The sequence below is a fragment of the Elephas maximus genome, chromosome 12 (genome assembly GCF_024166365.1).
Source record: "Elephas maximus indicus isolate mEleMax1 chromosome 12, mEleMax1 primary haplotype, whole genome shotgun sequence".
Taxonomy (NCBI): Eukaryota; Metazoa; Chordata; class Mammalia; order Proboscidea; family Elephantidae; genus Elephas; species Elephas maximus.
Genome location: NC_064830.1, coordinates 82,042,880 through 82,064,429, shown reverse-complemented (window position 1 = coordinate 82,064,429; position 21,550 = coordinate 82,042,880). Strand labels below are relative to the sequence as shown.

The window sequence follows — 21,550 nt, the reverse complement described above, 5'->3', positions numbered from 1 at the left end:
GCAGGCCGCGGCCTCACGCCTCGCGCCCCATGGGCCGCCGCGGGGGCCCGGACTCCCCGCGCCGCCGCCGCCGCCTCTCGCCCCCTCGGCCCCCGCGCGCCGCTCGCGCCCTCCGCGCGCCCCGGACCAGCAGCCGCGGCGCGGCCCGCACAGCCGGAACCGCCGCCCGCCCCGGAACTACTCCCCTCGCCCGCCCCTCACCCGGAAGCGAAGCCGAAGCGCTGGCGAAGCCGGCACTCCGGGACGGTGGCGGCCCTTCTTAGTCCTCCGGCTCTGCCGCCGGCTTCGGCGCTGCCTTCCGCTGCCCGCGGCCCCACTCTCCCGAACTCCACAGGCCCGCTCCGCTCCCTCGCAACCCTCCCTCGGTTGTCCGCTTGGCTACGCGGGCCCTGGTCGCCACCTGCCCGGCTCAGGCCCCTGCCCTGCTCCGGTTCTCTTCCAGCCAGCTGCTTCGCCTCTCGGCTTTCTTGCTGATAATATTGATACTGTTGTTGTAGGTTACCGCTGAGGCACAAAATACCCCCAATCTTTAACCTTTCAAAAGGGAGACAGGGATGGCAGGGAGGCGAGTCCACACAGCCCTGTCACCTTGTATTATCATTGCCTGTTGCGTGTCTGTCAGCTACGGGAACTGCCCCATTTAGGAAATAGCTTTGGAGCACCTGCTGTGCGTCAGGCAGGCACTGCTGTAAGTGTCGAAGGTACTGAAGTGACAAGAGATTGACAAGCTTCCAGCTCTCCTGAAACTTACCTTCTGATCGGGAAGAAACAGAAACACGTAAAAAAGTGGATATTTTAAAATAAAGATAATGCCGGGTGTTGGGGATCCATGAATGAAATGGGGGTTGGTGTGATGGGGGGAGAGGAGGTGTGGTACTTAGGATGGTCAGGGAAGGTTACATTTGCACTGAGGTCATAAAAGATCTGCACAGTGAAGATATCTGGGCAAGACTTCCAGACAGAGGGAACAGCATGTGCAAAGAGCATGAGGGGACTGGGCAGGGAAGAGATTGGCAGGTTCAAGGCATAAAATAGCTGGTGTGGCTGGAGAGTGGTATTAAGAGACGTTGGAGAGGTAGGCGGAGGCCAGATGTAGGGATTTGGGGGCCATGATAGAGTTTGGGTTTTGTTGAAGTGCAACCGGAAGGTTTTGGTGGGTTTTTAGCAGGAGAGTGACATGATCTTTTTTAATCTGTAAAGAATGCTAGTGTGAAGAATAATTGGTAGGGGGCAGGGACAAGACTGAAAGCAGGGACACCAGTTAAGAGTCCAGAAGAAAAAATAGTGGCTTTGGCTGGGGTGAGAGTAGTGAAGATGGTGAGATACGGAGAGCTTTGGATGTTTGGGAGGTAGAGTGAAGGACTTGCTGATAGATGAGGAAGAATGTGAAAGCAAGACAGGACTCAGGAATGACTCCTAAGTTTTGGGCCTGAGCAACCAGGGTGTTTGGTGCTACTATTCACCAAGTTGGGGTAGGGGTGGGAGACTTAGGTTGAATGGATAAATAGAAACAAATTAAGATATTTGCATAACTTACTAGTAATACAGACGATCTATCCATCTATAATTTTGCTATCTAGTGGAGGTTTCCTTTTCTTCCATGGCTCATGGGCCAAATCACCATTAAACCCAGCTCTTTCCCTGAGGGTCCTCCAGGTTATAAAAAAAATTTTTTTTTTTTTATACCAACCAGGAAATGAGATGCTTGTTTCCTCCCTTTTAAATGCCACCTAGGTCAAATCTAGAAAGAACTAAAAGAGTGACATCTGTCTCTGTTTTTGGAATACCTATATATCCATAAAACTCAGCAGGTTTCAAATTCCACCAAAGCCAACAGCTTTGCAGAAAATGCGCAAAGAGCTGAGTGTACCACACAGACTGAGTAAAGAGGGATTCGACTGCAAGTCTATAGACATTCCTGTCCAAACATCGGTCTCTTGGGATGAATTTTTTTTTTTTTTATTGTTATAATAGAATTTGTTTTTCCTCTGCCACAGAAATTGGCAGGAGAGAATTCAAATATTCTGGGGACCCAGATAGAATGTTTATTGCATTACTGCAGGAGATGTTCACTTTCTAAAGTACTGGAGAAATTTGGTAGTGTTGTAGTCTCAGCTTCTTAATCTGATTTTTCTATTTCCCGGTAATAAAAGAAGCTCTAACTATGCAGGACTAAATTCCTCCTTGTCCCAAATAATATCCACTGATGGGTCACTACTAGCTAGTTGATGAGAATCCTAAAGTGAAATGTTGGAACAATTTGCCCGTTTTTTTAAACTCTGAGTGGAATGATGATGACTTGATTTTTGGGTTTAATACAAATATAAATTCTTCCCTCCACCCCAGGGGGCATTTCCTAGCCCTTCCCACCTCTGTCCCTCCACAATATGTTCTGGATCTAAGATCGTTGTTAGTTGTTATCAAGGCAATTCCAGCTTGTGATGACCCCATGTGTTACGGAGTAGAACTGGTCCATAGGGTTTTCTTGGCTGTAATCTTAACAGAGGCAGATTGCTTGGTCTTTTCTTTCATGCTACTGCTTAGGTTAGTAGTCAAGCACCAACTGTGTGTGCCACCCAGGGACCTTGAATCTAAGATTAAAGCACAAAAATAACCAGTATTGAGTTTAAAAAAATTAAAAAATATATTTTAGTCAAAGTAATGGCTTCACATCACTGCAGACAATGGTCACATCCCTTCCTACAACTGAGAAGTGGAGGATGGAGGGTGTGGTGAGCAAGGACCAGATACTCTGTAGGCAGATGTCCTGCTAATCTCTGTTTTTAGCCACCCATCTCATTCTTGCCCTCCAACATACCAGAGTTCCAAGTCTCTCTCCACGATTTTACAGGGCAAATCAGTTCCCTTCTCTACATCTCAGTCTAGATTTTATTAGAGGCAAACCCTCGGGATTAGGGAGAGGCAGTGTGGTGGAATAAAAAGAATACAGTACTGTATTCTAGTCCCAGCCCTGCTACTGGGTTAAGACATGACCTTGAGAAAGTCACGTCACCTCTCTGGACCTCTTTCCCCACCTGACCTAACAGACTCCCAGACCAAGCACTCTGCCTCGGTGATAGAAGCATCCCATCCTCTCATCCACCCCTAAGCAAAGCAGTTGGGACTTTTCTATTCACAGAAAGGATAAACCATGAAGCTTCTTATGGCAGAAAGTCCTTGGGGACCCAGAAGAACACAGAAGGCCCCCAGGAGGGAGCTATGCTGGCAGCCTAAAGTCATAAATAGTCATTCTGCAGCTGTTGAAGGGCCATGAGCATGACATGCTTTATCATGATGGTTGTCCTTGGCGCAGAAGAGGCTGGATCCAGATGGGACCTCAGGGAAAGCCATGGAAGGGACTGTATGATCACTCCTTTCTTTAAGGAGTATCTTCAGCCTGTCAGGATAAAGAACACTGCCTCTCTGGTGGTCAGCTTTAGCCGAACAGGCCAAAAGTGTGGTATGTGTATATACATGTATGGACCTGTGAGTTCTGGATTTAAAGAAGACAAAAGAGGTAAGTCCAGAGGTTAATAGCTTGTGCCCAGTGCTCAAATCTCAGTTTGTCTCACAGGTTGGGTTCCCTTGGAGCAGACTGAGTTGAGAGATGAGCATGTAGGAAGTTTATTAGGGGGTGCTCTCAGGATCAACTCCTGTGGGGGAAGAGAAGGAAGCAGGATTGGGCAGAGAGAGGTCTGGTTGAGGTGCAGTCATAGGAAGCTTTGGCAGACCCTGCAGGGAGCTCTGAAGCTGGGACAGCCCTTCAGAATTGCTCTGAGCTGGGGCAAAGGGGCCAGGCGTTTATATCCCTGCATGGACCTGCCATTGAATGCTGGCTGGCCTAGGAATGGGGCGTAACCTTGGATGAGAAGCTCTATTGAGCCAAGGGCAATTCCCAGAAGGCTGATGGCTGAGAGATGTCAACCTATAACCTCCCCAGTAGTTCTGAAGGGGGACCTAGACAGCACAGCATTTGCTACATACAGTCTGCCTAGGGTGCTGCGCAGATCCATTCGCTTCGTGTAAATTCTGAGAGCAGCACCTTCAGGACCCTGGTGGGAATCTTTTCCTGGGGAAGATATGTAAGAGGAGGGTTAGTGGGACAAACTAAACTCCCATCACCCCCGTCTTGAGGCATAACTGACACACTCATCATTGTTCTCCTCTCCTATCCCCAGTCATTGCATGCTGGCTGCCTTGGGAAGATGTGATCTTGGACAAGGGGCTGTCTTCAGCCAGCAGCAGCTGGGGGGGTGGGGGTGGGGTGGGGGTGGGGGTGGGGGTGGGGTGGGATGGGAGGGTATCAGTCCTGAAGGGGGATCTGAACAGTATAGCATCTACAGCAGTTTCTCTCTTGCAATTCCACTGATCAATGTGATCTTGGCATCCGTTCTAAGGAGATGCTTCAGCCTGGGATGGAGGGAAGGTGGGTGGGCCCTCTATATGCCAAGCTATGGTAGGCTCCCTTCACAGAACCTCCAATGCCAATGTGCTTTATCCCCACACATTCTCACCATTCCCCTTCTTATATATATACAGTGCGTCCTTTTCCTCCATATATGTGTGTATACATACATACGTGTATACATACATATGTGTACACACAAGTATACACCACATCTATCTCGTGTGTATATACATATATATGTATAAAAAAATTTTTTTTATATATGTATACATGTGTGTATATATATATGTATACACACACATATGAGATAGAAGTGGCGATCTGCTTCTGTAAAGATTTACAGGCTTAGAAACCCTCTGGGGTGGTTCTTCTCTGTCCTGTAGGGTTGCTATGAGTTAGAATCGACTCAAAGGCAACCTTTGTGTGTGTGTGTGTATATATAATTGTAGTGAAAGTATACACAACATTTGTCAATTCAACAATTTCTACATGTATAATCCAGTGACTCTGATTACATTCTTCATGTTGTGTAATCATTCTTGCTGTCCTTTTCCAAATTATTCTACCACTGCTAGCATAACCTCACTGCCTCCTAAGCAGTAGCATCTCTGCCCCTCCCCCCGCACTAGTAAGTTTGGCTTCTATATATTTGCCTATTTCATGTAAGTGAGATTATACAGTATTTGTCTTTTTGTGACTGACTTATTTCTCTCAGCATAATTTTTTTTTGAATTAAAATATTTTACTGTGTTTTTGGTCAACGTTCACACAGCAAATCAGGTTCCCATTTAACAATTTCTGCACAATTGGCTCAGTGACATTGGTCACATTTTTCACAGAGTGTCAACTTTCATTACTTCCGTTCTGGTTTGTTCCATTTCCATAAAGCACAATGTTTTCAAAGTTCATCCATGTTGTGGCATGCATCAGGACTTCATTTCTCTACATGGCTGAGCCATATTCCATTGTATGCATATACCACATTTTGCTTATCCGTTCCTCTGTTGATGGCATTTCCATTGTCTCTACATTTTGGCTATTGTGAAAAGTGCTGCCATGAAGGATGCATTTTATGATAGAACTGATTTGGCATCTGGGTAAATATGCCATCCAGGCTGTTTGGAGGAAGAAACAGGCGACTGTCCCATGAAACCTCCAGCAGGAGACTCTGCGGTTGAGAGTAGCAGGGCTGGAGCTGACTCCATTCCTTTCCCTTTGTATCAGGCTCTGCGACATAAAATTTATCCAACGAGAAATTTGGCCTGGTTTGTTCCCTAGGTAGAGGTACAGAAGAGCAGAACAAACTGGGACCCGTCCAGGTTGACCACAGTAACCAGTGCACAGTGCCTGACACCTACTAGGTGCTTGCTTGGTAACCATTTGTTGAAGGAATGAATGCCCTTGTTTCATCAGCGTGGTGATAGCATCGGGACCTACCTCATTATGTTGTTTTCTGTAATTTATTTTTTATAATTTATATTTTCTGCAAATTGTCCATTTCATCTCTTTTTTATATGTAAGCTCTAAGAGGATAGAGTATCTTGGGAACTGTTGTATCCCCAACACCAGCACAAACCACAGAGCAGGCTTCCAGTAAGTATTTGTTGTATGAATGAATGGGTGTGGGAGGAAGGGTTAATTTGGAAGAAAGGAGGAAGAATTGAGTCCTCTCCCAACGTGACTCAGTGTTTCAGGCCACCCTTGGCCTTTCCTCACTTGGCATACCCACGAGAACAGTGCAGTCACAACGCAGCTGGAGCTGTAACAGTATTTTAAAACACCATGATTAGGAGCACAGCAGGGTATTCTATGGTCTTCTATCATCCTCCTGTGTAAGGCATCTCACGTCTTTGAGAAACTCTCCTATCTGCTTCCTCTGCCCTCCCTTCTTCAGTGGTTCACCAAGAATGGGATGAAGAAGTCAACAATTACTCTAAAGCAATTGAGAAACTAGAGCCCTGGAAACTAGAGCCCTGGAAACTAGAGCCCTGGAAATGGAACAACCAGAACACGATTAAAGAGAAATGTTGACACATACAAAAAATGTAACTAATGTCACTGAACAATTTGTATACAAATTGTCAAATGGGAACCTAATTAACTGTGTAAACTTTCACCGAAAACACAATAAAATATTAAAACAGAAAAAACGAATGAAGAACCCACTGTGGGCCAGGCACTCTATTAGTCCCTGCAGAAGTTCTGTACACCCTTCAGACACTACTTTGCAGCTCAGTGTCCTGCGGTGTTTCCTGGGGTTTCCTAAGGCCTTGTGATCGCGCTGCCGCACAGCTTCTGGACAACGTCGCAACAGCGCCCCCTGGCGTCTTGCCCGAGGAGGAGGCGCAAGAAATCTCAGTGTCGGTGGTTTCCTTGTCGCCCGCTGTCTGCCTGCAGTGTGCACACGCTTCTAGGGTTCGAAACTGTTGGGAGTTGGACCGACTCCAGCCTCGGCTCCGGGGAGGTCCTCCTGAGGCACCTGCCTTCCCGGGGCCATGGAGAAGGCCAGCCGCAAAAGCAAGAAGGGTAACTGGGGAGTAGGGAGGGAGGAGGAGATGCCCTGGGAACCAAGGGTTCCTCACTTTCCCTCCTCTGTGGAATGGGCTGGGAGATAACCTCTGGCCATCATTATTTATTGAGGTGTCGTTTACACACAGTAAGATCGCTCCTGCCTCTGTTTTCGGTGTATACCTCTGAGCTGTGACGAATATAGTGTACCGATGTTTAACCACAACCACAATCAAGATATTGAACAGAACAGTTCTGCCACCCCCAGAATTACCTTGCGCTGCCTCTTTGCAGCCTATCCCTTTACCCGCCCAGCCCCTGACACCCCCGTCTGTTTTCCTTCCCATGGAGAATGCCATGAACATGGGATGAGTCTGGCTTTTGAGTCTGGCTTCTTTCTCTTAGCCCTGTTGTCTTTTGGGCCCACTTTTTATAGCAGACTCACATTGTAAAGACATCTAATTTGCAAGCCGAGGTTGGAACCTAGGCTTCGCCTATGATACAGCTTTACCGTATACATGGGAACAGAGACTCCAGAGATGACTTGCCCCAAGTTGCTCTTATAATCCTGGAAAATCTCTGAAGACAGTATCTTCGTAGTACTTACGTTGTTTTATTTTACAGACAAGAGAATTTTTGAAGACAAGGGAACAGATTGTAGATCAGGGTTTCCGATTTACATTTTTTGGGTAGGCTTAAAGTGGGAGGGGGCACCTCAGCATAGTTCCATTCTTCAACTGGTGACCTCCTAGAAACAAGGAATGGAGTGTCAGGAGAGTCACCATTCAGCAGCGTAGCAGTGGCACCAGTGCAAAAGCCCTTTAACTGTCTCCTTTAAATCTTAATACAACCCTCTGAGGTAGACCCTAATATCATCTCCATTTTACAGATGAGAAGACTGAGGAACAGAGAGGTTTAGGAACTGCCCCAGGGGTCTAGTTCAGCACCCCAGTGCACTACTGCCGTGCAGCCTTCTAGGTGAAGGACTGAAACAAGTTCTCCTCTTTCTATTAGAAGGACAAGTCAGCCTCAAGGTCAAGGCGTCTGTACACAACTTGAGCAAAACGCAGAAGACCAAACTCACCGTGGGCAGCCTGGGATTAGGCCTGATCATCATCCAGCATGGTCCCTACCTCCAAATCATCCACCTCATCAAGAAGGGAGCTGCAGCCCAGGACGGGAAACTCCAGCCAGGTGATGGTGGTTTCCCCCGCCTCCCTTCCCTCCTATCGCCTTTGGGAGACTTGGCCTTTACACATCAGTGTAACCATGAGGATGACATTGGTTGAGAGCTTTCTATGGGCCAGCCAGTTGCTATCACTTATAAATCTCCCACTGCCGTGTGTATTCATTCAATTCTCATAATAACCCTCTTGGTAAACCCATTGCCATCGAGTTGATTTCGACTCATAGTGACCCTACAGGACAGAGTAGAACTGCCCCATAGAGTTTCCAAGGAGCACCTGGTGGATTTGAACTGCCGACCTTTTGGTTAGGCGCTGTAGCACTTAACCACTAGGCCACCAGGGTTTCCCCCCTCTTGGTAGGAACTATTAGTGTTATCTGTCTTTTATAGGTGAGGAGCCCTGGTGGTGCAGTGGTTAAGAGCTCAGCAGCTATCCAAAAGGTCTGCAGTTTGAATCCATCAGCCGCTCCTCTTCTACTCTGTCCTATAGGGTTGCGGAGTCAGAATTGACTTGACAACAGTGGATTTTTTATAGGTGAAAGGAGCCCTGGTGGCACTGTGGGTAAGCGCTCAGTTGCTAACTGAAAGGTTGGTAGTTCAAACCCACCAGCCACTCTGTGGTAGAGATGTGGCAGTCTGCTTCTATAAAGAATACAGCCTTGAAAACCCTATGGGGCAGTTCTACTCTATCCTACAGGGTCGCTATGAGTTGGAATTGACTTGATGGCAGCGGGTTTATAGGTGAGGAAACTGAGGCTCACTAAATCAAGTTCCTTGCCAGGGTTACCCCCATCTAGTAAGTGGGATACAGACACAGGCAGTGTCGCTTCAGAGCTTATGACTCTCTGTGGATAAGGATTTCTTCTTTTGTCAAAAACAAAAAAAACAACAACAACAAAAAAAAAACAACCAAACCCAGTGCCATCGAGTCGATTCCAACTCATAGCGACCCTGCAGGACAGAGTAAACTGCCCCATAGAGTTTCCAAGGAGTGCCTGGCAGATTCGAACTGCCAACACTTTGGTTAGCAGCCATAGCACTTAACCACGACGCCACCAGGGTTTCCTCTTCTTTTGCAGGCAGAGTTAATCATTGCAAACTTTTAGGTGCATCATCTCATTGCATCCTCCTGACAACCCGTGAGGTCGATTCTGCATTAAACCACCTTCCAGATAAGGAATCAGATATTTAGAAACTTTCCCAAGGTCACACTGAAGCAGGGACTTGAATCCTCTTGGTCAGACTCCACAGCACAAGTGCTTTGCCAATACTGCCCTGCTTCTCTTATCTTTAGGAGCCCTGGTGGTACGGTGGTTAAGAGCTCCATCAGCTGCTCCACAGGAGAAATACGAGGCAGTTTGCTTCCGTAGAGATGTACAGCCTTGGAAACCCTATGGGGCAGTTCTACTCTGTCCTTTAGGGTCGCTATGAGTTGGAATTTACTCGATGGCAATGGGTTTTAATGGATTCTCTTATCTTTGGGTGAAGGAATTTTCTACATAATTCAAGATGTGTTTTCCCTGTGCCTACCCTGGGCCTGATGCTGATGGGATGGTGAAGTGGTGAGCAGTGTTAACTGGGCTGTATTCTGGCTGGGGCATTGCCACTTTCTAGTTCTGTGACCTTAGACAAAGTCACATAACCTTCTAGGCCTCAGCGGCCTTGTCTCTAAATCAGGATAATATACCTTTGTCAAGGAGTCCTGGTGATGCCATGGTTAAGCTCTTGGCTGCTAACTGAAAGGTTGGTAATTCAAACCTACCCAGCCCTGGCGATCTGGATCTGCTTCCGTAAAAATTACAGCCTGAAAAACCCTGTGGGCCAGTTCTACTTTGTCACATGTCTCTATGAGTTGGAATCAACTGGACAGCACCAAACAACAACAACAACAATATGCCTTAGTCAGAGGTTGCTAGATAGTTTTTATGGATGTGCTTTGAAAACTAAAGTGCCGCCAAAATGTTGGCAATCATTTCTCTTAGGCTGCTTTTACATAGGAATTCTCTAGAGCTGTGTCTTTTTTTTTTTTTTAAATAAAAAATTATTGTCGTACAGAAGCCCCAATGGTTTAAACTACTGGTTTGCAGCCCAGATGACATGTTAGAATGACCTGGGGAGCTTTTAAAACTAAGACGCATGGTCCCCTCTCTCCAGAGGTTCTGATTCAACTAGTCTGATGTGGGGCCTAAGGCAGTTTAGGTTTTAAAAGCTTCTCCGAAAAACCAAAACCAAACCTGTTGCTGTGAAGTCGATTCCAACTCCTAGCAACCCTATACGACAGAGTAGAACTGCTCCATAGGGTTTCCAAGAAGTGGCTGGGGGATTTGAACTGCTGACCATTTGGTTAGCAGCCAGACTCTTAACCACTGCGCCACCAGGGCTCCTGAAAGCTGCTCAGGTGATTCTAATTGGCAGCCAGGGTTAGAAGGAGTGGAGTAAAGAAGAAGGTAGATACATGATGCTTTTACAAAAGTTGCGCTTATCTTGAAGCATTTTCCCACATATCACTCCTTGGTGCTGGGAACAAACCACCAGAAGGAGAGCGTTCTGGACTTTTCCAGAGCAAAAGAACTTCGGGACAGGCCCCATGCTTGTTTTCCTTGGCTTCTCCGGGGTCAGGTGACAGATGCTGGTTAATAACCAAGGTGTACACTTGCTAAGAGTAGGATAGGAGTACATGTTTATGCTCATGAAATAGAATCTCATGTGGAGACTACAGTTACTGGGCTCCGTGAGGTCAGGGCAGTGTTGAATTCATCTTTTAAATCCAAGACTTACTCCTAGAACAGACACATCTATTACGTCTGTGCTTAATAAATGAATAATAGGCTCGCACTTGTCCCAAGCATTGTGCAAGGTGATTCCACATATATTATCTAGTTTAAGCTTTGGAACACTTCTCTGAGGTAGAGAGGTGAAGTAACTTTTCCAGTGAAGTACAGCTAAGTCATTGGTCAGTGCTGGGATTTGAACCCAAGTCTGTCTAAGAAGTCCAGGCCCTTCTAGCCATTCGCCTAATGACTGGAAATGAAATTTCATTACAGGAGAAGTCTAGAGCCCAAATCTCTTCATGACAAGTCAGCCACATTGTTTTCACCACTTACATTTCAAAGTCTCTGTAATTCCATCCTTTTTCCAGTGATTCTGAGATTTGGGGAGGTGATATTCTTGGAGACTTTTTTTTTTTTTTTTTTTAAACTACATTGCCTTCCAGCCCCAGGCACTTATTTCTCAGTCATGTGTTTTCAATTTCTATTGGTATTTCATAATAGGGTCTCTAGAAGTTGATCTCAATTTCCTAATTTTAGTTGTGTTAGTTTATTCTAGCTAAACTTTGAATTCCTTTTGGCTATTGTGGCTTTAGGTACTGATACTGATCAGCACACAGTCTGACACCCAAAGGCTTAAGAAATGAATATAGCTCGGAAGATAAAAGTTGCTTACTGACCACCACCCTTACCAGGTCATAGTCATTCAATATGCGTTTATGTGAATGCCGGCTGTGCTTGGGCACCATGCTAGGCCCCCAGGGGGTATAGTGGTGACCCAAACAAATGTGCTCCCTAACCACATGGATCTAATGGAACTTCCAGGCTAGTTAGGAGAGATGGCGAAAAAGCCATACGATCTATTTTTCAGTAGTGGCTTGGCTGCTGCAAATTTGATTTAATATAGGTAATCGAGACAAAGCTTATATAATGTGATTCTTATAGCCCATTACAACAGAAAAAAAATGTGTAATGAGGTTGGTGTTCATAAACACTAAACTGGTGTTTCTTTATGAAGGGCAATGTTAATATTTGCTGCCAGGGTAATCACATTCATACAATGACACATTTGCTTTGCAGCCAGAACCGTCAGGGAATTAGGCTGTTTATTTTCTGCCCTCTTGATAAAAGTCACCCTTTTACAATATAATTAAGCAGAACGCGAAGCCATTGCTTTGGGCTATAAACACTCCTTTTAACGTTAGGCACTGTGTAAGCTCATCCAGGGAGCTCTTTGCCATTGTAATTAACTTCTGTAGGACAAGCTCTGCTTTGTACCTCAGTCTGTAGGTGGCTGGGAGAAGGTTCATTTGATTCTGAATTAGTTTCAGATACTTGGTTTTACTCCTTAGCTGCTTTTTAAGACCAAAGTAGCAGCTATTTTCTACCCTTCTAATATTCATTTCCTTGAATCCTGGGAATTTTTGTTTCTGGTAGGATCCAGTACTATGGACATTTGTCCTTGCATTCCTTGGAGACTTCCTTTGGGATCGGTATAAATCCTGATTTAAGCACAGTGGGGTGTAGTATCAAAGAGAAGGTAGTACTTCATCTCAATTCTTGTCTCCTCAAAAAAAACTACTACTTTTAGTTTTTTTTTCTGAGGTTAGGCTTCAGCTATCTTGGAACAAGGGGTGATTGAAGGGTCCCTAGCTTCCCACGCCCAGAGACAAACACATCCTTTGGGAATTCATTGGAGTTATTTCATCTCATGTCAGCTATCAAATCCCCATTGCCATATGGTGGGACACTAGTTCTAGTAAGATCTGAAGACTTCGATTTCACCCAGTGCGAGCCTATCCTTTCCAGACAATTCATTTGTATTATTCCTTCCTCTCTTGTTGAATGCCCGTGTGGCAATTAGTATTCTTCATTGTAAGCAAGATTAAACAATTCTGTTAAGGCTCTGAATTTAGGATACCAAGTCTGACAGACTTGCCAGAAAGACTGGAGAACCAGGCTTGGAAAATGGGGCGAGAACAAAGGCCATGTATAACTACCCCTGGAAACCAGATGTTCCTTGCAGCATCTCCTGTTCCAGGTTCAGTGACTCAGGTGGGCGTGTCCCATGGCTGGACATAGTTTACATGTCCAGGACCTAGCTGTTGGGGGCAGGGAGCCGAGGGAGGCCAGTACAAGTGAATAATTGGTCTTTTTAGCTTCCAATTTGAGGGTAGAAGGGCTTGTTGCCAAGGAGATAGCCTCTTCCCATCTGCTAGGGGCTCAAAAGCTCCGTGGTTGACCATTATGCCTCCCTCCCTGTCCAGCAGTGCCCTAAAATTGGGTACCTAGCTGTCGAATCCCTTTGAACTGGTATACTTTCTGAATATACATCTTAAAATTTAATTAAAACATGCTTATTGGTCAGTATTTCATACAGAACTATTTGCTTAATAATATGGCACAAGGGCAGAACATTATAATGAAAGATTTGATGTTTAATATGGTCTACTTACTGTGGAGGGCACTGGAAATTGCCAGGCAAGTATAACAGAAAGTAGGTCATTTATTCATCACTTAGTGTAAGTGGTTTTTTTCTGTGCTAATAGTAGCCATTCATTTTATTTGAAATAAATACATTTTTAGAATCCTAAAGAATGGTTCCGATTATAAATGGCTTTTAGCCTGTGTCACATCAAGGACTTCAAAAGTGTCACAAAAACATGATATAATATCTACCATTACACGACTATCGAGAAACTTCCTGCATGTATTCTTTATTATGCAAAGGACATTCATGCCACCGAGATGAACACTTTTATTAAATAAGGCTGAAGCCTGGTTTTGGTTCAAAATGAGCCAACAATATGAACCATAAAACCAAGCACCTCACTTTTAGCCAGAAATCAATATGACCCCTTTAAACCATTATCTTCATTCTGATAATTTTCTTTCTTTCAGGTGATGTTCTGATTAGTGTTGGCCATGCCAATGTGTTAGGATACACTCTTCGAGAATTTTTAAAGCTTTTGCAACATATCACCATAGGATCAGTGCTACAAATCAAGGTTTACCGAGATTTTATTGATATACCCCAAGAATGGCAAGAAATACATGACTTAATCCCTGAGACCAAATTCCCAGTAACATGGTAAGTAGCTATGCCATTCTTTGTTCCACTACAGAACCCCAGGGTCTGTGAAGCACAGCGTCCAGGATTAATGTGAGAGGTGAGGTAACTGCAGGACCGTGGTTGAAGGGAGTGGTGACACCTCCAGAATAATTCGTTGTTGTTAGGTCCCATTGAGTTGGGTCTGACTCATAGTGACCCCATGTACAACAGAATGAAATGCTGCCTGGTCCTACATCATCCTCACAAATTGTTGCTATGTTTAAGCCTGTTGTTGCAGCCAATGTGTCAGTCCATGCCTTTGAGAGTCTTCCTCTTTATTGCTCACCCTCTACTTTGCCTAGCATGATGTCCTTCTCCAGGGACTAGTCCCTCCTGATAACACGTCTAAAAAGGACTTGAGACAAAGTCTTGCCATGCTCGCTTCCAAGGAGCACTCTGGCCGTACTTCTTCTTAGACGGATGTGTTTGGTATTCTGGCAGTCCATGGTATATTCAATATTCTTCGTTGACACCATAATTCAAAGGCATCAGTTCTTCTTTGGTCTTCCTTATTCATTATCCAGCTTTTGCATGCATATGGGGTGATTGAAAATACCATGGCTTGGGTCAGGTGCATCTCAGTCCTCAAAGTGAGATTTTTGCTTTTTAACACCCTGATGAGGTCTTTTGCAGCAGTTTTGCCTAGAATAATTTAGTGGGTTTTAAAATCCTTTCGGAAGGGATGATCTTACAGGACACAATATGAGGCAGAATGGTGAAGGCAAGAACTGGGAACTTGGAATTAGAAAAAACCACAAGCCATCCAGTGGGAACTCAGCCTACCAACCCACCTGCAACTATGTCCCTTTTTCCAGAGACCGCCCTTAAACACGTGCTGTGAATCCCTTTTCTTCCTTTCTCTCCTGTATCGTCAACTTCTCTCTGGATCCTTTCCAATAACATTTAAACGTTTTTAAGCCTCTGCCATCTTAGTGAAACCTACCTCAACCACATCTCCTGTCTCTGCCCCCTCCAGTCACTGCCCTGTCCCTTGCCAACCCCCAAACTTGTTGAAAGAGTTGTATGAAACATCCCATTTCCTGAAGACTCCATTTCCCAGGCACTCCCCAACATGCTCCAGTCTAGGCCCTGCCTTCACCACTCGCCTGAAAGGCCTCTTCCCAAGGTCATCCACGATCTTCATACTGCTGATTCCAATGGACATTTATCAGGCTTTGTCTTCTGAGTAGCATTAGACGATTATTTGTCACCCCCACCCCCACCACTTTCAAACTCATCTTGAAATAGTATCCTCCCCACGCTTGTGTGATACCACACTCACCTGATTTTCCTATCTTGGTCACTTCCTGTTGGTCTCCTTTTTCCCAGCTTTGGAGTTCCTCAAGGTTTAGTCCTTGGCGCTCTGTCTCCGAGGCAATCTCATTGATGCTGTGGTTTCTGTTACTGTCCGTACACTAATCCCTCTCAAATTGTGTATCTCCAAACTTGTGTATTTAAACACCAATTTGATATCTTCCTCATGAACTCCTCAAACTCATTATGTCCAAAGTCAAAAGCCAGTTTATCCGTGTTTTTCTGGTGGCTCCTATCTTACTGAGTGTTATCCTTGGTGAATGAGCCAGAAATATAGGAGTTGTGTTTGAATTCTCCATCTCCCTTGTCCCTCTGGCCCTACCCAACAATTGGTAAGACTTGTCATTTCGCCTTCTAAATCTCTCTCAAATCTGTCCACTTCTCCTCTTGGCCACTACCTTCACCCCAGTCAAAGTCACCTTTTGGTCTGCCTCTACTATTACTTGTTCTCTACCCAGAATGATCCTTCTGCAGTACAAATCTGGTCGTGACATGTTCCTGCTTAAAATTTTATAACACATTTTGTTCAGAGGATAAATGTCAAATCCTTACGTTGGCCTATAAGGCTTTCTCCATGGATTGGCCGACCTCTGGGTACCACTCCAGGCTCATCTCATGCTGCTTCTCCTCCTCAACCCCACCATGTTCTAGCCGACTTTGACTTGCAGCTCTTCTGCCATGTCGTCTTAGCCTTGGGGCCTTTATACGTGGTCTTCTCTGTCTGGAACATACTCTGGACACTGCTCTTCGTGTCCCAAGTGCATCACTACTCATCTTCAAAGGCTCACAGGGCAAACTTTATCCAAGAGGCTCTCCTAAAGGGAGTGTTAAAATACTGTCAAGTGCACTTGTCATGTGTTCTCAGAGTAGCCTGTGGATCTCCCTCACAGCGTTTATCCCAATTTTAATTAAATAACCTGTGTAGTCAATTGTTTACTATGTTTCCCTGATGGAATGTAAACTCCATGAAGGCAGAGGTTGAGTCTGTCTTGTTCTGCTGAACTCACCACAGGACTTTCATGTGATAGAGGGCTCATGTGTTGAAGGAGTGAGTAAAACTGAAGTCCAGCTTTGAATCTCAGGCAGATCACTTAATCTCTGAGAACTGTTTCTTAATCCAAAGCACAGGAGTAATAGGGACTCTTCTTGAGGACCGGATAGAAGAGGAGGTGTTCTTAGAATCCCATATAACACGAGATCCTTTTGTTCTAGTGACAAATTCGATGCTCTGATGCAAGAGTGGTCCTGAATGGCTGTCAGCATTCCAGAGCACTCGTTGCTGCAGCCATGAACTTTTACTTATTCGAGTGGGCTAGGGACTTAATCGGAAACCCTGGTGGTGTAATGGTAAAGTATGACGGCTGCTAACCAGATGGTCGGCAGTTCAAATCCACCAGGTGTCCCTTGGAAACTCTATGGAGCAGTTCTACTCTGTCCTGTAGGGTCACTATGAGTCGGAATTGACTTGATGGCGGCAGGTTTAGTTTTTTGGGGGGGGTTTAGGGACTTAATTAAGAACCGAAAATGGCCCATATGACATAGACTCTACTTTGGAGTTTTGAACTTGTCACCCAGGGGACTAATATAGCCCACAGACCTGCTTTGCTTGTCTCCCACAATGTTTTAAAGTCAGAAGAATGGTTGCCCCTAGAGAGAAGGGCAGGCACATAAAGGGGCTTCTCCAGGGGTCAGTAATACTCTATTTCTTGACCCAGGTGGGTGCTATCAAGGTGTGTGTTTAGAATTTTTTTTTTAAATAATTTTTTATTAAACTGTATTTTTTTGCACTCTTCTATACATTTCAAGGAGCCCTGGTGGCTCAGTGGTTAAGCATTTGGCTGCTAACCAAAAGGTCAGCAGTTTGAATCCACCAGCCACTCCTTGGAAACCCTATGGGGGTGGTTCTACTCTGTCCTATAGGGTCGCTATGAGTCAGAATCAACTCGATGGCAATGGGTTTTTGGTTTTATACGTTTCAAAATATGAAAAGTGAAAAATCTATGAATTGATTGCCAAATTCACAATTCTAAGATTTCACGGAAAGAATTCAGATCTCTGGTTTCTCCTGGAGAGTCAGAAGGTGGGCCTGCATTCTCATGTGGCGACACTGGGCTGGAGTTGGTGGCAGCTGTCCCCTTGAGATCAGACACACGCTCACTCATGTTGCAGGCCTACCCCCTAGAACCTCAAACACCGAACTGCCTCTTAACAGCTTGGCATGGTGGCACTTCACATTACAGGAAGGGCTGGGGAACATTTTTTCCCCTAGCAATTCACCAATCCAGATTTTGATTAAAATCAATAATTGTTGTTGTTGTCTTCCACTGAGTTGATTCCGACTCATATCGACCCTATAGGACAGAGTAGAATTGCCCCATAGGGTTTCCTCGGCTCTAATCTTTATGGGAGCAGATGGCTAGATCTTCTCTTGCAGAGTTCCTGGTGAGTTCAAACCCCCAACCTTCCGGTTAGCTGCCAAGCGCTTTAGCCATTGCACCACTAAGGCTAAACATCAATAACAGTGAACACTTCCTCAGAGTGTTTACTATGTGCTGGTGCCTTGGAAAACACTGTATCATTTAATTCTCATACCAACTCTTTCGAAAAGATAAGAAAACTGAGGCCCAGAGAGATGTGTGTGAACTTACCAGTGGCCTCAGGGCTACGTGGCACAGCTGTCTCTAGGGCAACTCTGTTCAGTAAGTACTTTTTGAAGTGGTGGAAGTAGTCTGGATGTGCATTGTCCCATATGGTAACCACTAGCCTAACGTGGCTATTAAATAACCAAACTTGTTGCCAGTGAGTCGATTCCGACTCATAGCGATCCTATAGGACAGAGTAGAGCTGCCCTATAGGGTTTCCAAGGAGAGGCTGGTGGATTTGAACTGCTGACCTTTTGATTAGCAGACAACTGCTTTAACCATTGTGACACCAGGGCTCCATGAGGCTAGTAAGCACTTGCAATGTGGTGACTGCAATTGAGGAACTGAATTTTTAATTTTATGCAATTTTAATTAGTTTACAGTTAAACAGCCACATGTGACTGGTGGCCCCTGTATTGGACAGTGAAACTCTGGAGTCTGAGCTCTTACCCATTTGCTTGTAGAACAACCACATTTTAAACCTTTCAACTACACAAACCAGAGAAGTTTTTCAGAATATTAAAATCTGGGGACGGAAGGCTAACCTTTCAAAAGCAGAGATAAACAGAACAGCACAAATTAAGTATGAGGCTAAAACCCACAAGATTAAGGAAAAATAACCAGGCACTTTGTAAATCCCTTAATTAAGCAAAGCAATTATATCTAGGGCATTTTAGAAACTTATAAGGAAGAGGGCAGATGGGAAAGGAAAAGGCTTCTTTCACAAGGTTGGTATTTTTTTTTTTTTTGAGGGCAAACGGCACCGTGCCCATTGGAAAGACTGTTCCACATAATGCCGTGGCCAAGTGGAGGGGAATAAAAACGTGTCCAGCTAGCTCTGACCTCTTGCAAGGAGATTGTACCTTTATTATCTAATGCCAGCTTAACAGGGGCCCTGGTCTCCAAGTGGTTAAGAGCTCGGCTGCTAATCAAAATGTTGGCTGTTCAAATCCATCAGCCTCTCCTTGGAAACCCTATGAGGCAGTTCTACTCTGTCCTATAGGGTCACTATGAGTCGAAATTGACTCAATGGCAACGGGTCTGGTTTTCTGGTTTGGCCAAAATAGAGCCCGACTCTATTATCTGTCCTTTGCAGCTACCTAATACAGAGTAAAAGAGTCCTGTGGGTGCAGTGGTTAAGCACTTGGCTGCTAACTGAAGGTTGGTGGTTTGAACCCACCCATCAGCTCCACTGGAGAAAAGACCTGGTGATCTGCTCCCGCATAAAGGTTACAGTCTAGAAAACCCTATGGGGCAGTTCTACTCTGTCACATGGGGTTGCTATAAGTCAAAAATCGACTCCATGGCACCTAACAACAACCCAGAGTTACAAAGGATGTCACTTCTAGTCACGTGCTGTTCAGGAGGGCCTGGATGTGTCTGAAGGCAATTTGTTTAGATCTTCTGAATCTCCTTGCAAGTCACTCAAAGATCAAACAAAATCACAATATTTAAAAGTAGTGGCTCTCAGTAAGAATGATACCAAGAAGAGAGACACTTTAGGAAAAGCGGTTGGAATTCTTGGGAGCAAATAAAACAGGCAGATCTCCAAGGATTTTTGTGATAAGCCTAGGAAGTCTGACAGGTCAAAGTGGAAGAAATCTATTTCCTGTTCCTTTTAGCAGGACAGAAGGTACTGTGTTTGTTCATAATCACAAAGATCAAGTTGTGGATTGGCTGGGAAACCGCACCAGGATGGGGTGGAGTAGGTGACAGAGAGTATTTGTTCAGGACAGTAGTAGCAGGTACAGATACTCCAGGCATTCAGAAAGTACATTGGCCTGTAGCTGCTTGCAGGCAAGCATCACCCAAGTTTCAACAGTCATGAAAGCCAACAGCTAGGGCAAGCTACAAAACTTGACAAGATTTTGCTTGGCAACAGAGGTAGAAAGGTGAATGACAGGAGATCTGGGTAGGAGGGTGCTCTACAAATCTATACCTCTAAACTCGAAAGAAGGCAAAGCCTGATGTACGTGCTCAAGGCTTGCTCTATTTCCTGACTCCTCTGGAGATCAGTAACCTTCTCTGATTGCTGACCCCAAGTGACCCACGAGAGTTCTAAGGAGGTGGCCATGCTGAACCTGTCATTCTAGGTGCCATGAAATTAACCCAGACTTGAGAGCCTGGGGATATCCCTGTCAGAGGAGCCCTGGTGGCACAATGGTTAAGCACTTGGTTTGAATCCACCAGCTGTTCCTTGGGAGGATGTAGGAGTCTGCTTCTGTAAAGATTTCAGCCTAGGAAGTCCTATAGGGCAATTCTACTCTGTCCTATAGGGTTGCTCTGAGTTGGAATTGACTCGACAGCAATGGTTTTTTTTTTGTTTGTTTAATATCCCTGTCAGTATTCTGGCTTAAATCTGTGAAAAGCCTTTTAAAGTAGTGTGAAATAATTTAAGTCAGAATTTTACTTAAGTTTAGCAATAAAAAAAAGTTACTTTTAAGAAGAGAAAAACTTAAAAGGTTGTAGTAACACTAAACTGTATTCTCTTTTGTGAGCAAAAGCTGGCTGTAAGGCATCTCGTTAAATGTTTCTACAATAAGAATCTATTTCATTCACTCTTCTTTTCAGCACATCAAAGAAAACTGAGCAGGCAAAATACGACGCTTTCACAAGTAGCGACGACAACGAAGATGTAGTTTTAGACAAGAGACTTAAGTATCACAGATATCCACAGTCCACAGGGCATTACCCTGCAAGGAGACCAATGTCGATCTCCAGAGAATGGCACGGATATAAAAAGAAGAACCATACTATCAGTGTAGGAAAAGACATTAGCGCTGACGTGATGATTCACAGAGATCACAAGAAGGACGTGAGAGCCCCTTCTCCATACTGGACGATGGTGAAGCGAGACAATGAAAGATCTTCCTCTTCCTCAGCCTCCTCGACCTCAGATGCATTTTGGCTGGAAGACTTTGCCCGAGTTGAAGAGGGCAGGGGCCAACCTGGTTAGGAAATGGTTGGCAAATCTATAACTATAGGAGCATTCCTCTTTGAAGCACCCAGTTTCTGTGCATCACTGTGTACAGGTTGCTGTAATCACAGGAATACGTGCAGATTTATCAATTCTCTTCTATGACTACACTGTAAAGCCTTTAAAGACATCCTTGAACTCAAAACAGCAATATCATCCACACCATTAAGACCCTCTGTTCTGAGAAGAATGTCTCATCTTTTAGAAAATGTAGCAGAGGAACCCCAGTATCAGAAGGTTTGGACATAGTAGAGAGCCTCACTTTCTAAAGTACACTTTTCTTTAGATATTTACTTCTTTTTTGCAAGATTTGAGTGCCCTACTTAAAAGAAATGGTAGATTTTTTTTTCAGCTAGTTGTTCACATTAGACCTTTTTTTTTTTTCCCTTCACTTTTAAACCCTACGTTTACTTTGAGTGTTAGAATGGTAGTTCATTACTTAAAAGAGACTGGATAGAAACAGATGAGGGAGGGATAGGAGATGAGAGAAAATTAAAACAGCTGCAGTGAAGAAAACTCAGACATAAAGTACTGGAAATACAGGATGTGATTGATAGAGAATTTAAAAAATTTTTAGAAATGATTCTATTGCAAAAAGGGGATAAGGCCCAGACTATTTAACTGTCCTTACCACC

General features: G+C 44.7%; 1 protein-coding gene across 1 annotated transcript; it reads left to right on the top strand.

The window, feature by feature from the left end:
* The first annotated feature begins 29 nt into the window (after nt 1-29).
* On the top strand, nt 30-21,194 carry PDZD9 (PDZ domain containing 9). The gene is made up of 5 exons (XM_049905038.1): nt 30-246; nt 6,676-6,934; nt 7,887-8,110; nt 13,772-13,961; nt 20,510-21,194. Exons 1-5 carry the CDS (start codon nt 30-32, stop codon nt 20,892-20,894), a joined length of 1,275 nt encoding a protein of 424 aa, XP_049760995.1. The 3' UTR covers nt 20,895-21,194.
* Nucleotides 21,195-21,550: the final 356 nt, after the last annotated feature.